Consider the following 14,219-nt stretch of genomic DNA (forward strand, 5'->3'; position numbering starts at 1 on the left):
TTGAAAAATTCTCATGCCAGTTTTTTTCGCGGCTCGTTTCGTGCACGATCGCCAGATAAATTTTCTATTTATTAAACATACAACCGTGCGTAACGATTTCGGCTTCCGGTAAGAGCTTGCCACTTGTCGCAGCTGTTGCTGGCAAGCACGCACGTGTACGGCTGCACGCATATGCGTGAGCCCTTTATGGGCGTGAAAGTCGTCGTTCAATACCGTAGTACTATCTATCGATTATTTCAAAGTTTTTTTTTTAAAATGCCAGTTGCGACAGATCGCAATAATAAAAAATAATCCTTGCTTGGTAGGTTACGTTATGTAGCAGAAAGGAAAGCGCGTTTTTATGTAAAACATTTCAGACATACCTACTGAAAAATACCTTAGAAATAAAATCAACAATTTTAAAGATGAGTTTATTTTTTTTTACTAAAAATAAAATTTTATATTAAATATCGTGCAACAAAAAGAATGCAAATAAAAAAATTCTTTGGAGTTATCGTTGGGCATATCTGGGACAATGTATTATGAATTGACCTCACTGGAGAGCAACTCTTCCGAAAGTCAATATCTTTCTACAGAAAAATATTGGCATACGGACGACCGGATAATAGCCTGCTTTCGGTTCGTCACGCGCGATAGAGCAAACTCCAAGGAGCTTATCGATGGATTGCAACCGCGGCCGATCGATCCATTATTCACTGCTTCTCAAAACCAAGATCGATACGCGATACGATACACAAATCAATGTCGAAACTCAGCGTCTACAAAGACACGATCGATTTGCCATGATATCATCTCTTTTGTGGCGTCGGTACATTTTACACGTGTATAAATCCGAACGATTCTCCTTTCGCGATCGCACGGATCGATCCACGCGATCTCGGTCGACCGAGCCGGATATAATTGATTTAGACTTCGTCGAAATGCTTTTAACTCTGATTTGCGATGCGTGCTCCTTCACCAGAGTTACGGTGAATACTTCCTCGAGAGAGCAGCCCAGTAACACTCCCACTCGGTAATTCGCACAGATTGATCTTTATGATCACCGGCCGACTCGTAGATTCGCTGCGCTTATTTCGGATCAGCTGTATTTAATCCACGTGGTACGCGATGGTGAAGTCGGAATGACATGATTGTGGGTCATCGCACTCCGACCGCTCGTATAATACGGCTGATTATCTCAGCGACGTGCGAAGTAAAATTCGTAGAAATACAAGGAGATGCAAGAACACATTTTTGAGTTATGATTTGCCCGAGTTTTTTTTATCTAAAAACATTTAATTAATGAAAAGTAAAATCGAGTTGTCTTTAAGTAACAATAATGACATTTCGTAATAATAAAAAGATGACAAATATTTTCGCAAAAAAATAAAATGACAAATTTCACAAGTTTCAAATTACTACGTGTATTGCTATTCATGGCTAGACGTCCTTACGATACATTCAATTGCGATACTCCAGCGCGCGCTTTCCAAAGTAATTAACTACGAGTTTATCCCCGTCACGTGACAATCGTTAATTGTTATTCCATTCGTTTATCCACTGTTCCACGGATAGTCGTAGGAATAGCACGGATGCTTTCGTCCAGCGCATAGCAATGACCATATGTGCGAACGTGTCATAAAAGCCATAATAATGTGTGGCTCAAATATCGATGTATTGTTATCATACATCATAGATTACCAAGTAAGAATATCAATGAGATAGGGTTAAGTTGGTCTGTAAGCGTATATGTAAACTGATATATTTTATCTGTTTCCTAATGTAAACTCTTTAAAATCTAGCAACTATGAACAATTATTGTGCTCTTTCTCTCTATTTATTATTTGCATCTATTTTAATATATTAACTTGGGCTGTTTTCCTTTGAAGCAACACAGTTGACACAAGTAACGTTCTAGCCTTCTTGGCTAAAATCAGTAAAGATAAATAGAAACAGAACGACGTTTTTGTGTTTCCCAAAAGAAAAGCAGTCAAAGAGTTAATATATAAATAGATGTAAATAATAAATAGCATTGAGTGATTCAGACGCGATAGACAATAATTGCTATATTTGTTAGAGTTAAAGTTTGAGTCAGGAAGTAGATAAAATATGTTGGTGACTGTAATATATAAAATAATATATAAAACAACGATAAACATTAATAATATAAAAATTCACGTACGACGTCACTAAAAAAAAACTTTTGTAAGCCATGATATTCGAATCGTTCCACTGTGACCATGGAATTCTAAGAAATATTTAAATAGCTATCCTTGTCTCCTCCAACTGACCTCCAGCCTAATCTGACATTTCCGCCTTGAGATCGCCTCTATCTAGATCTCATCGTCTATTGGGAAATTCTCAAGAGAGCGCTCGAAAGATACGATGAGAATTTCAAAAGATAGAAATTGCGAAGGAAAGAAAAATAAGTTTACAGAGAAATAGGGCAAAAAATAGCGTAAAAGCAGCGGAAATGAACTAGTTCCTGCAAACCTCTTTAAAACGAAAGTTACGTAAAATGCGAAAGTCGATAGTAATAAAATTGGGCTTAATTTTAATAAGATTAATTGAATTCTCATTGAAATGCTTCGTCGCATCTTTGCGTATCCGCGCGTTTGCATAACACTTCCCGTACGTGCTTCGTAGTTCGTATCGAGTAATTTGACGTGTACTCACGCTTTTGCCGTGACTCGTGCTGTGGTGCGTGTGATGCGTGTCGAGTTTCATATTGGCGCAACGATTAAGGGCGTGCAGACGCCGGAAAAGGCTCTGCAGTGAGTCGGCCTCGAGGAAAGGGTGGTCCTTGGCTACGCCGGAAACGTCAATCGGAAACTGATAGTCTGAAACACAAAAATAGTGGATCGTCATTTTTCGTATCACGCGCTCGATTATCGCACGAAATAGGATAAAATATCGCGCTTACGCGCGTATTTACGTAAACGAAAAAGTACATCGCAGCGATATTTGATATCGTCAAAAATATCCGTATCAGCTGCGTTTGTTTGTTACAACGGCGCATTCAGAATCGTTTGATTATTATTAAATGCGATAAACACAATAGGCTATGAATGGATCAAATCCATATCCACTTAGTTCACAAGCATTAATCTCCTCATGAATCGAAGAGGGCTCATCACATTGATTATACAATTGTTGTGCCGTTCAATCTTCTTCTTGTATTTTTTGCACAAAACATTTGAATTCGAATAAAGAAGTAAAAACGCATATTTCATTTCTGTATAGTCATTATTACAAAAAATTCAAAAAAATGTTTTAGACATTATAGAATCTAAATATAGAATTTAGTGAGAGATGTCATAATAATTTATTATGACATCCCACTAAATTCTATAATGTCTAAACGAACCAAATTCAAGTCCATTTAGTCCAAAGATATTAATCTCCTCGTGAATTCGAAGAAGATCCATCATATGTTGAATGTACCGTTGTCATGCTCAATTCTTCTTATATTTTTTTTGTACAAAAAGGTTGGAATTTAAAATTAAAAAATAGAAACTTGTATTTCATTTCTGTATGGTCATTTTTATGACAGCCTACTAAATTTTATCTAACTATAATTAATTTCTTATATTATCTTGTAAATTTAATTAAACTTCAATCAAATAACGCATTTATGTCGAATACGCTAAATGCGTACAGGTATATACGCTGTGAATGAGCCAAATCCATGTCCATTTAGTCCATGAACATTAATCTCCTCGTGAATTCAAAGATCCATGTTGATTGTATCGCTGTCCATTCTCTCTCTCTTCTTGTATCTTTTTTTACACAAAACGTTTGAATTCGAAATTAAAAAGTAGAAACGCGCGTTTCATTCCTACATAGTCATTATTAAGGTTTGCTATTAAATTTTATAATGTCTGAAACATTTCTCTACAATTAATTTCTCTTACATTGTCTTATAAATTTAATTAAAATTCAATCAAATAACGCATTTGTAATATTAAACAGAAACATTTTTTTGTACTTCTTTTATAACGAGAAAAAAAATAAACAAAATTATATAAAAATTGAAATATAAAAATTTCATATGTATATATATGTATATATATATATATATACGAAAATTTATAAACTCTCTGTAGTTACATGGCTATCCTGTATTGTACATACAAATTATTAAATGTTGTAATATATGGCTTCGAAAAATAAACGCTATAAATGCTATTATATTAACACGAACAGCTGTTGAAACCTTACAATAAATATTAAATAATTTTTGTTCCCAATAAAAGTTGCGAACAAAAAAAGGTTATTTCAGGTTTTTTATCAAGTTATATAATCTATTTTACATGTAATAAAATTGTCACAATAATAAACTTTTGTAAATAAAATATCGATGTTATTTTTTTTTTGCAGGAGTAATGATAATAAAAAAAGATTCACTTTTATTGTTAGCAAAAATTAAAATCGTGATTTTCTCTATGCTACATCTCTAGAATTTCTTCGTAAATGTGTCACTGTGATCTTTCGTAAAAGTTCGGAAGATTCCTGTCACGACTTGCGCAACGTTGGCCTAGATCTTCTGAACGAGATCTTGGATCTATGATCTTTAACCGGGATCCCAGAATCGATTCGACCCTTAAAGTAGAACGGTTCTTTAATAAGCAAACGTTTTCGTGGTACCGAAATTTTTTTGTGAAAGAGTATTATATTGAAAATATTATTCTATCTTATTTATCTGTTCGCACAAAATATCAAAGAAAGAAGACATAGCCATAATGTTCCATTAAGGAAATTAAAGTTTCTCGTAAACAAGCTTGGTAATTAAAACAAATTCCGTCTACTGTAGGAATTATAAGCGCGCGTATTTCAGCCACGTTTATTTTCACTTATTAAAGCGTAAAGATGATTAATGACTTCGGGCAGTTCCTAATGTTACTTGATAGGGGATAAATTAACCGGTTATCTACCGACTTATTCGCTCTTTCTTCGAAACGCTTAAACGCGCATTCGTATTTTCCAATCGTTAACATTTCTTCACGCAGTGCAGCTAGAAGTTTTTGCAGTATTCGAATACGTACTTCGAATACGATAAACGTGTCGTCTAAACTGCCGTACTATAAACTGCCGCAGCAATTTTCATCTCAGGTTCACATTATCATTCACTACACACGTGATTTGACATATACCGAATGCAAAACAGGCAAAAATTCTCACTAGGAAATTTATTGAGCTTTTTGAAGTTATATAAAAGTGTATAAAATATATCTTGAGACTGATGATATGATTGGCAAGCAGTCCCGCATCCCAATAAAGAGTGTCAACAGATGAGAATATAGAATGATGCTTGTGTCAATGTTATTCGATGAAGAATGACTTGATTCATTGCACATGTGCATATCTTTATATTTATATCTTTCGCCAGCTACGCATCACAAGTGGATAATACTTTCTAGCTACCAGACCGTTCGTTAAGGATTTTATGATGCTATCGATAGATTCAAGTTAATGATCGGCGCTCGCTTCCTGGATATACTAGTTACGAACTAATCATGTTTTACTGGGAAACTCACAGACCATGTATACGTTGCTCGTCTGACGAATCAATTAACATGTGAACTTTCACTCGTCAGCATCACGATAATGACTAGCGGCAAATACCGATCTGTTTGTTTGCCGCTGTAAAAAATGTTGTTATTGATGTATGTTAGCCTTCTAATAACAAGGTGGGTTTTCAGACCTTATTCAGAGACGCGGGATCTGAATCCGGTCTTTTTCATCTAATCAAACATAGGTAAAAACAAAAGTAAATAATAACACATAATCTTGTTTATTTATAACTGAGTAACATAAAACTTCTTTATCTATTTATTTTTATTTATAGATGAAAAACTATAAAACTTTAATTGACTTCAAATAATCTTTTCATCTAATACCTAATGATAAAATATATATAATAAAACTTTTTCTTGTTTATTTACAGATAAAAACATATTAATAATTGACTTCAAATAATTGCAATAAGACAACAAATTCTTTGACCGACGAAGCCGTAAGTCACACCCTGACCTTGCCATTAAGGGATTGAGTAAATCTTGCATATACTCGTCTGCCTTGTGGGAGATATTTTATTTTCTCTTTTTTATATCGTCCTTTCCCATTCTCATTTTTCACACACATCTTCTTTACCAAGGTCAAAAAAAGGATCAATTTTATAATGGCAACTCGTTGTCGTTCGCAAGACACAAAAATTCACTCGGCAAGCGACTTGATAAATTTATCTGGTGGTGTATCGGGCCAAGAATGGCGATGTGATCGATCGGATCACATCCTTAATTTATTACGCCGATCGTCAGACACGACACCCACATTCGGTCGCGTCGCTGGAATTCCACGAAGGATCGGTTGAGAAGATCCTCCGTGGACACGACCCGCGGTAATATCCTTGCGAGATCGCGTGTGTGCGCGTGTGTGGCCGCGTGTGTACACGTGAGTCGCGTGATTCCCGTACGTGTTCGATGGGCGGTATCAGTATCGGTATTTATATCGTGCCTTGCGCCGACCGACTCGGGTTCAACTGGGTCAATTAGCTACTATTCATAGTGCGCTTCGATCGCGAGAACTCGTCTGAGTTATGATCAATCGTGCACTTTGTACGTGGTACGTATATACGTACGTTTGTGTCTAAACACACACGCTCGTGCACGCGTAAGTTTGCACGCACATGTGCGTGCGTAAACTCTCGCGTTCGCCAGACCTGCCGACGTATTAGAGCTGTCAGTTTAGAGCTGATAGTTTCAAAGCTTTTACGATCGCGTATTCGATATATTCGAATATATGATCGAAAAGAAGTAATCTCTTTTAACCATAGATATTTACAAATTTTTTACAGTGATTTTTTGGTAGTTTAATAAAACTTTTCAAAAATTTAAAAATACAGTTAATAAAGCCTTCTTTATTCTTGTCTCTCATATTAGAAATAATAAAATAAGTAATAATTCTATATTATTTTATTGTAATTATTTTATATATTGTGTATAATCTAATTTTTTTATTATTTAACAAATTAAGTCTGTTTCTAAATCACTCATCTTGGTTGTTTCGCGTAAAATTCACGAGAATTGCAAATTTATTTTCTGTATTAAAGATACGTATCTTTAATTTAAACGTATGTTTAAAAATAATTGCACAATCGCCGCAGTGAAGGGAACATGTTTATATGATAGTTTAAGAGAATAAACCTTGTCGTTTACCAAGCTGTATCATTTCTTCTTCCCGCTTTTGGCATCTGGGTCGCCTGTGGCGGTTACGTCGCTCGGAATCCGTTTGTAGGCTGCGGCAGTGAACCGAGCCGCGCAGCCCGTACGCACAAATTAAATTAAAGTTTTATAAAGCCACTTGTCTCCCACGCGCATTGCAAAAAGTGAAAGTCCCATACCGTCTCGTAAGTCCCTCTCACGCCTAGTATCCTAATTGCTCACGCCAGTGTTATGTAATTATATTATCGATACCACTGCGGCTGTTAGTATTAGGTAATTGAAGTGAATGTGTTGATATAATACGATAAATATCGATCGATCGTCCTTAACCCTTAATAAACGTGCCAGCACAAATACTTATAGTCACGCAATACGCCGCGCCGCCTTTCCTTATCTGATTTTTTTATTAAAGAAATTTCAAATAAGGTATGTGCCGAAGCTACAAGTTTTAAGTTTTCAAGTTGTATTAAAAAATATTACAATAAAAAAATTACATTTTGATATTAAAAATAATTTAAAAAATGATTTTACGACATTAAATGTGTTGTGATATTTTTCTAATATTATAGTACGTATCTAATTACATTAAAAGAAAAAAATTGTTATGATCAGGCCAGCATCAATGAACCTAGTGGTTTGGATAGTAACCGTTGTTCGCCAGATGCTTTCGTATATATGAGGGGCATCAGCTGTTCACGTCGAGAATTCTTCGAGGGCGTAAATGCAACTTTGCAGTTGGGACGGCCCGTTGGCCGGTTTCGTGCCATTCCTCTTCCCGTTTTTGGCATGTGGGTCGCTGCATCGCGCGTCGCAATGTCTCCTGTCCGGCTGCATTGCGCCGTGACATGTTTATGGGAGCCTCGACTCGAGCAACGGTCAGCTCTACTGACTCACCGTGCGAAACCTAACATCGTTCGAGATTCACGTTTCTAACGAATCAAATAGGCACACATATGCACACGTACATACACTTATACACATGCGCGACTCTGATCAACAAATCAAATGAGAGGCGCACAAACGTGTTCGCCGGTATTAATTTATCGCGACGATTAAACGGCGGTGTCAGCCTAAGAATTAAGGCTGTATTTCGACCTCTTTAGCGAGGAACTCCGTGCTGAAATCGGTGCGATTCTTGATCGAGCGATACAAAATTTTTTCGACCAATATTCTTTTTCATTTTCGAACACCTAATTAAAGACCTTACGGATTATTGATGAGCTGCGGTTCGGACTTTATTGAGGAAAATTTGTCGGAGAGTTTGGCGAGAGCTAACGACTATCTCTCGTACAACCACGTGTGTCGCGAAGTTATTATTAACGATAGTGAAACAATTGTTAACTTCGAACTCGGAAACATTTAAATCAGGACTCGGAACTGCGTCAAGGCATGTATAAATCGCAAATAAATCATGCACAGATGAATTTTGTTATTATTGCTGCATAGAAGAGAGGTCGAAATTATTAATAAAAAATTTGGTAAGTATAAGTGTACAGCACATATTCGAACTTAATTTTCAATGTTAATTATCTTAGTAATTAATATGAGAAATGTGTTCTTTCCGGCTATGTAATAACTAATGATTTTAAATTATAATAATTTACTTAATACTGTAACATTTTAGAAAAGATCAATTTCAATTCTAAATAAAGCGACTTTTTATTGCGAATACGTATTATATTTTTGTGCAAATATGTATGGAAGCAAATAAAGAATGGGTTAGATAAAAATAATCTGAGGTAGCTGCGCCATGTTATCTGTGCAAACTCAGAAATTCCTGGTGCTATGCGTCAGCGATGAAAGAATGCAACCCTTGACACTGCATCGTATCCGTCGCGTTCACGACATTTGCCCCCGCGAGGGTTGCGGTGACGCCAATGAGACGCGACGATGTCTGTCTCATTATTACGAAACCGATGATAAATCTGTCGCGAGTAAATAATCGAACGCGTGCAGGCGAGCGCAGGAAGAAACGTTTTAAATGCGTGCAATTGCAACGCTGTGGCTCGATCGTAACAAAAATTATTGCGTTTCACGATCGCGATACACGAATATTATGCGATCATATTCGCGAATACGGATTTGTTTACGACTAATCGTTATGTGAAATGACACCAGCTATGCTATTCTTTTGCGAAATTTGATTTCTCCGCCAGCACAGCATTTTTGACACAATGACGTAAATATGTTTATATGTGCACAGCGCAGTGCATGCATTAAACTGCGCATAAACTGCGTCAAGTATCTTTCCGCAAACTGCGATGATATTCACTGTGAGTGCAATAAATTTAGCAGTATTTTCAGTTAAATTGTATTCATAAAAATTCGCTAGAATAATACACGATGTCGAGAATTGTGATTATCAAATAACAAAATCTGTGGATAATTGATTATATTTTGCTTTAATACGGCGGTTTAATTTTATTCCACTGCGAAGTTTATTAAAATAATGATGAATGAGTTATGGAGCGGTACTCTCACGGAATTGCGATGCTGTATCGAAAATTCATCAATTATATCGTAACACTATTATAAGGATCGCATCTATCATTTGCGGAGATATTAGATTTGTAAACGTCATTATGCACGCGCCACAATTGTTATTATGTTACAATGTACATTGTATGTCAAATGCTATTGTAGAATATCACACTGTTTATCGTGAAAACATCGCTCCTACATAATAAAATGTCGTTCTATTAACGCACGTTGTCAAATAACTTCCCACAATCAATCAAATTAAAACATAAAAAATTAAAGTCAGTGATGATGAAATATTTATCTACATAAAGCAAATCGAATTTTCCTCTATTTATTACTAAAATATAATAAAAAGTGTAAAAATATTTCAATATCATATATATATATGTATACATATATATATTTTTTAATCATCATAAATTTAAATAATAAAAAATTAATAATAATATTATCAAATGAGTAAAGAAGATTGAGAGTAGATCTTGGTCCCTAATAATATTTATATATAAATTTTAAATATATCTTTCAATTATATAAATTGTACGCCAATTACTGTCGAATTTTGAAACACAAACTGAAGCTGAAATAATATCACAAATTAAATTGATCGTCAATTAATTTTATCATTGATAATTAATATTTTTAAGTTGTGATTTCAGACGTTCTAGTTTTTGTACCCTCAATTTTTGTAGAAATTATATTTTTATAGATCTGTTCAAATATTCTTTTTATTGAACTATTTTATTTTAAATATTTTATATTTTCTCTTTTTTCTCGCAATTATTTACTTTTGTTTAATTTTCAACTTGAATTCGCGCGATAATTCGTGATTAAGTAATAAGTTCAATCTCATCTCCTTTCCGATAAAATATATTTTCCCACGGTCATGACGATGTCACATTTAAAACTGGATTCGTGTAACAGCATCGAAGTATCCTTCGTGAATTTTGATACGCGTTTACGTAATAGTCGAGGAGGCTCGAATCGCGCGGACGTTATATCAGTATATGGAAGGATCTTCGTCGCAGGATAGCCGATGTCGATACTAAACGAAGGACGAGCATTTTTATTTGCAGCTGGACTATAATTACGCCTACGTACCTCAGCGGTATGACATAAGATTGTCCTTTTAGATACGGGTGACTTCACTCGCAATTATTGCGCCGCGAGCAAACTAATTATCGTGATTTTTGCGTGGCTTGCTGCAGCAGGATGATACGTATCGATGGGCGTTCACTCCTACGTGAAAATACGAGCGCACACGGACTATTTTCCGTGATTTTTCCAATGTAATTTTTTTAATTACATACGTAACGTTCGTGCGACATATTCTCACGATTCATATGTCACATTGTTTTGTATTTCGTTCAGTGTATTCAGAATTATTTTTAATTATTTTTAATTTGTTTTTAATTAGTTTTAATGTTATTTTTAATCAGTTTTAATTTTTAATATAGTTGACATCGTTTTTAATTATCTTGAAATTGAGAATTATTAATAAATTATTATTATAATAACTATGGTATATTAGTCTATATCCACACGTTTTAATTCTACAATAAGTATCTTGATGTCAGATGATTTAACACTAATTGTAAGTGTATATATTAATAATTACGAACTGTTATGTACAACGACACATATGCAATTTTGGAAACTTAAACAAGTACCAGTAAAAAAAAAATAATATAGTTTTCTAATGAAGTTTAAATATATCAGCAATAATTAAATATGAAAAAGCAAGATACAAATATACAAATCCTGAATGACATCAAAAAGGAAATCTATAATTTGCATAGTAAAGTCGTTATAACGCCGACGAACATATTCACGTTTGCACGAGTAGTTAACGGGACTTAATAGAACATTTCATTTCGTCAAGAGGGCTCGCTTGCGAAATTCATGGATTTTATCGTTTAAGCTGGAATTATTGCAAAATTTTCAATTCTCGGCCTGGCGCGGTGATCCCGGCCTGGAATGTTGCGACATTATTGCCCGATGGAGCGTGTAGCGCTCGACGCGGGAACAAAATGTCGAGCACACACCGAGAGCCGAGAGATAAGATAAAAGCTATAAACCGTGCTCGTAGACGAAATAAATTACAAAAGGCGTAAATCAGACAATTGTAAGACCGATTGTCGATTAACGCGCCGACGTCCTGTTTACCTTTCATGTCTCCGCTGAGGCACCGTCGGCACATCCGTGACCGCACCGCGCGGGCGACGAACTTCTCCTCTCCACGGAAACGGCGAAATGTCTCTCCTCGCTCTGTCACACGAACGTGTGGAATCCGACGCGACTCATGGCTACCAGCCAACTCCTAATCTCTCACCCACATAGTCATGATAGCACGATCGATCGACCGCACCGCCGACTACTAGGCGCGCCTTACACGAGATCTACGCCCAGATCCAGAGATCGATCTTAATCGCCTCGCTACCGAGGAGTCTCTCTCCGCCGTGAAAATCCTACAGTTTGCAGGTGATCCGCAAATCGCATAGAGCGCACGCAATTTCACGGAGAATCAAACTGTTGACGCGTCGGGGTAATAAAGCGGAATGTTATTGATTCTCGGTGATCGAATGTAATCAAACTGACAGATCACACGTATCAATATTTTTGCGTCACGTCAAACTTTATCGATCGCTACTCCAGCTGGCGGTCTTCGGTCATCGACACCCGTCATGCCCGCGATAGGAATAAGAGCATCGATACACATGTATATGTGTTTACTTCAATTTTGTATCGGCCCATTCGAATTATATCTAGTCAATCGTCATCAAACAGCTATCCAAAAATGATCCAGTCGCACTTGTCACTTATAATAAATCATCCCTTCGAATTGTCAGACTCTCGCACGCTTTTCCATAATTTGTCCATCACCGTCGCGTTTCCACATTCAAAGTTCTTTTCAGTCACTGCAAATGATTAGTGCTCCCGACGATGCTACTGCACTTGCGGGCATCGATCGGATCACTGGCCTTCCACCTCGACGCGGCACCGAGATGTTTATTTTGAAAAGTCTCGTCCTGTTCGCACCCTGGGTCACGAGTGGAAGCGCGTGCAATTTGAAGACGTGCAACTTGGCGCGCGTGAGACGCACGCAACTCGAAGTGCCATGCGATTCGGAGCAATGAGCGATGAATGACGAGCGCTTCTTACGCGAGCAATTGTAATTCCGAGCGAACGTAGTGACTCTTCCGCCGGTCGGCTCTCCACTAGCGGTCGTCGGCGCGTAGCAGCGATATAGAAGAGAGGCTCGGCACACGAAGAACGACTCTACCAAACGTGCGACTGAGAGAGGGAAGAGGCCGATGGAGAAGCAAAGGAAGAGGTGGTGTGAGAGAGAGAGAGAGAGAGAGAGAGAGAGAGAGAGAGAGGGAGGGAGAGAGAGGGAGAAAGAAAGAAGTCGTACCCGAGGGGCAGCTGGTCTCAGAAGAGGGGAAGAGTCGAACATACAAATGCACGAAGAAGCGTGTGCACGGTGAGAGGCACCAGTGTTCGTTTACGAGAAGGGGAACGAGAGGAACGGGAACGGGGAGAGATGCAACCGATGCATTTCACGGGTGCATGCCCTGCACTCGACTTCGCTCCGCGCGACCGAGTAGTACGAGAATAAGACGGATACCCCCGGATGTATGATGCAGTGACCGATGTCGAGTTGTCACGATATTGCATCAGATGATGCTTATTGTCACTTATATATTTCCTTTGTAATTTATATTTTAATATGTTTATTCAATATATCTCAACGTTAAAATTTAACACTTCCTTCACTATAAAATTTATACACGGAAAGAAGAAGAATAGTTTTGCTAAAGTACAAATTTAGCTGCATACAGGTTTGAAAATAATTTTGTTAGACCAAAATAATTATATCGAGCGTTCAAGCTAAAATGTCAAAACTCTCGTTATGCTTGAGCGTCCTACATAATTATTTTTATGGGTCAATAAAATTATTTTTAGATAAGTATATTATAGTTAAATTTTTAGATATTTCAATAAAATTTTTTTATATATGTGTATATAGTATTACTAGTAATACTTTCCATATATATATAATATTAATAGTAGATAAAAAAAGTTTTGCTTTTTAAAATAACCATGACCTTTTGCGATAAAAAATATTGAACAAAAAATCTTGCTGATTTGAATGAAAATTGAGGAAATATTTTTGAATACACAATATGAACCCTTAAACATCTCACTACAGGAACAATACTGATGTACGACAAACCCAACCTATAATTTAATTGCTTATAAACTTTCATAAAAATGAACATCTTGTAAAAAATTATTTTCAATTAAAAAACCAGACATTAAGGAATATAACCAGGTATCAAACAAATGTATGTACTTTTATTTTATCAATAAAAGATTATAAACATCGCGCGAAAAAGCATTGAAAAGTCAGATCGGAAAAGCGTTTAAGGGTTAAAAATACTATAATTTGTTAATAAAAGTTTATGAATCTCTCTCAGAATTCAATAAATTTGGAAAGTAATTGACAATAGAATTGTTTAAAAAATGTTTTTT

General features: G+C 36.2%; 1 protein-coding gene across 3 annotated transcripts in view; it reads right to left on the reverse strand.

Moving 5' to 3' along the window:
* cv-c (RhoGTPase activating protein) overlaps nucleotides 1-14,219 on the reverse strand; it is a 247,726-nt gene that overhangs the window by 23,400 nt on the left and 210,107 nt on the right. For all 3 annotated transcript variants that reach the window (XM_018458604.1, XM_018458605.1, XM_018458603.1), the window contains exon 10: nucleotides 2,656-2,819. In XM_018458604.1, the coding sequence (XP_018314106.1) occupies nucleotides 2,656-2,819 (164 nt within the window). The remainder of the gene's footprint in view (nucleotides 1-2,655; nucleotides 2,820-14,219) is intronic.

Source organism: Mycetomoellerius zeteki, unplaced genomic scaffold (assembly GCF_001594055.1).
Source record: "Mycetomoellerius zeteki isolate Tzet28-1 unplaced genomic scaffold, Tzet1.0 scaffold735, whole genome shotgun sequence".
Taxonomy (NCBI): Eukaryota; Metazoa; Arthropoda; class Insecta; order Hymenoptera; family Formicidae; genus Mycetomoellerius; species Mycetomoellerius zeteki.